This window comes from Tetrahymena thermophila, assembly GCF_000189635.1.
Source record: "Tetrahymena thermophila SB210 genomic scaffold scf_8255346, whole genome shotgun sequence".
Taxonomy (NCBI): domain Eukaryota; phylum Ciliophora; class Oligohymenophorea; order Hymenostomatida; family Tetrahymenidae; genus Tetrahymena; species Tetrahymena thermophila.
The window spans coordinates 1-1,020 of record NW_002476860.1 but is presented as its reverse complement, the minus strand read 5'-3'; the positions used below and the strand labels follow the sequence as shown (position 1 = coordinate 1,020).

Sequence of the window (1,020 nt, the reverse complement as noted above, 5' to 3'; positions counted from 1 at the left end):
AAATTTAAGTGAAAGAAAAATATGAAAATAAGTTTAAAATAAAAATAGTAGGTAATATATAAACAAACCAATTCATCATTGAATTCAATATTTTGAGAGCTATTGATTGAAGAATCATTAACTAATCAATAAATTATCTAAATAACTAAAAAACTAACTAACTAATTCTAATATTCTAAATAGCAAGTAACAATTTGCATTATTTTTATAAAAAATACTTAATTAATTGATTAATTAATAAATAAATACATTTATTTTAATTATTTTAATAGGGAGTAATAAATTAAAATATATCTATGAAAGGACTTGTTAATTAATTACAATATTATTAATTAACTTTTCAAAAATATAAATAATAGGGTGTAAATATATTTTAAAACATTTTATAATTAAAGATTTTTAACTATCTTTTATATTAAAATAGACAGTAAGATATTTCATGATTTAAATAAATAAATAAAACAAAATTATTTTGTTAATTTATTAAATAAATCAATAATTCATTTATTATTTAAATTTAAATAGCAAGTAATATTTTTTATTCACTTTCAAGTTTATACTAGAGAACCAATCTATCAATTACTAAATTAATTAATTAATAAATTAATCAACTCATTAATATTTATTTTCAAAATAGATGGTACGGGAAGTAATAATTTTTGAATGATTTAAATTAATAAAAATTTATTAGCTAAATAAATTAATTTATAAATAAAACATTCAAAATAGACCATTGTAATATTTTTAAATCTATGATTTTGAGAGATATAAATTAACTACCTAAATAAATATAGCGGCAAAGAGTAATATTTTTAATTAATTTTAAACTGAAAGATACTGAACTAGCTAACTATAAAAATTAATAAAAATAGATTGGAGTAATCTTATTAAATGATTTAATATTGAAAAATGCTAAGCCAATTTTAAAACTGAAAATAGTGAATTGTAATATTTTTAAATAATTTTAACTTTAAATTAAATAAAATAATTTTCAAATAAAAAATAGTTTGAAGTAATATA

The 1,020-nt window shown here is 15.2% G+C and overlaps 1 protein-coding gene across 1 annotated transcript; it reads left to right on the top strand. All coding sequences in view use genetic code 6, as the record gives it.

The window, feature by feature from the left end:
• Positions 1 to 270: 270 nt before the first annotated feature.
• Positions 271 to 667, top strand: TTHERM_002653438 (hypothetical protein; the record flags this gene model as incomplete). Its single annotated transcript, XM_012795170.1, has 2 exons — positions 271 to 362; positions 425 to 667. Coding segments are annotated over 2 exons (333 nt in total), but the record flags the coding sequence as incomplete, so codon positions are not given.
• Between the last annotated feature and the right edge of the window lie 353 nt (positions 668 to 1,020).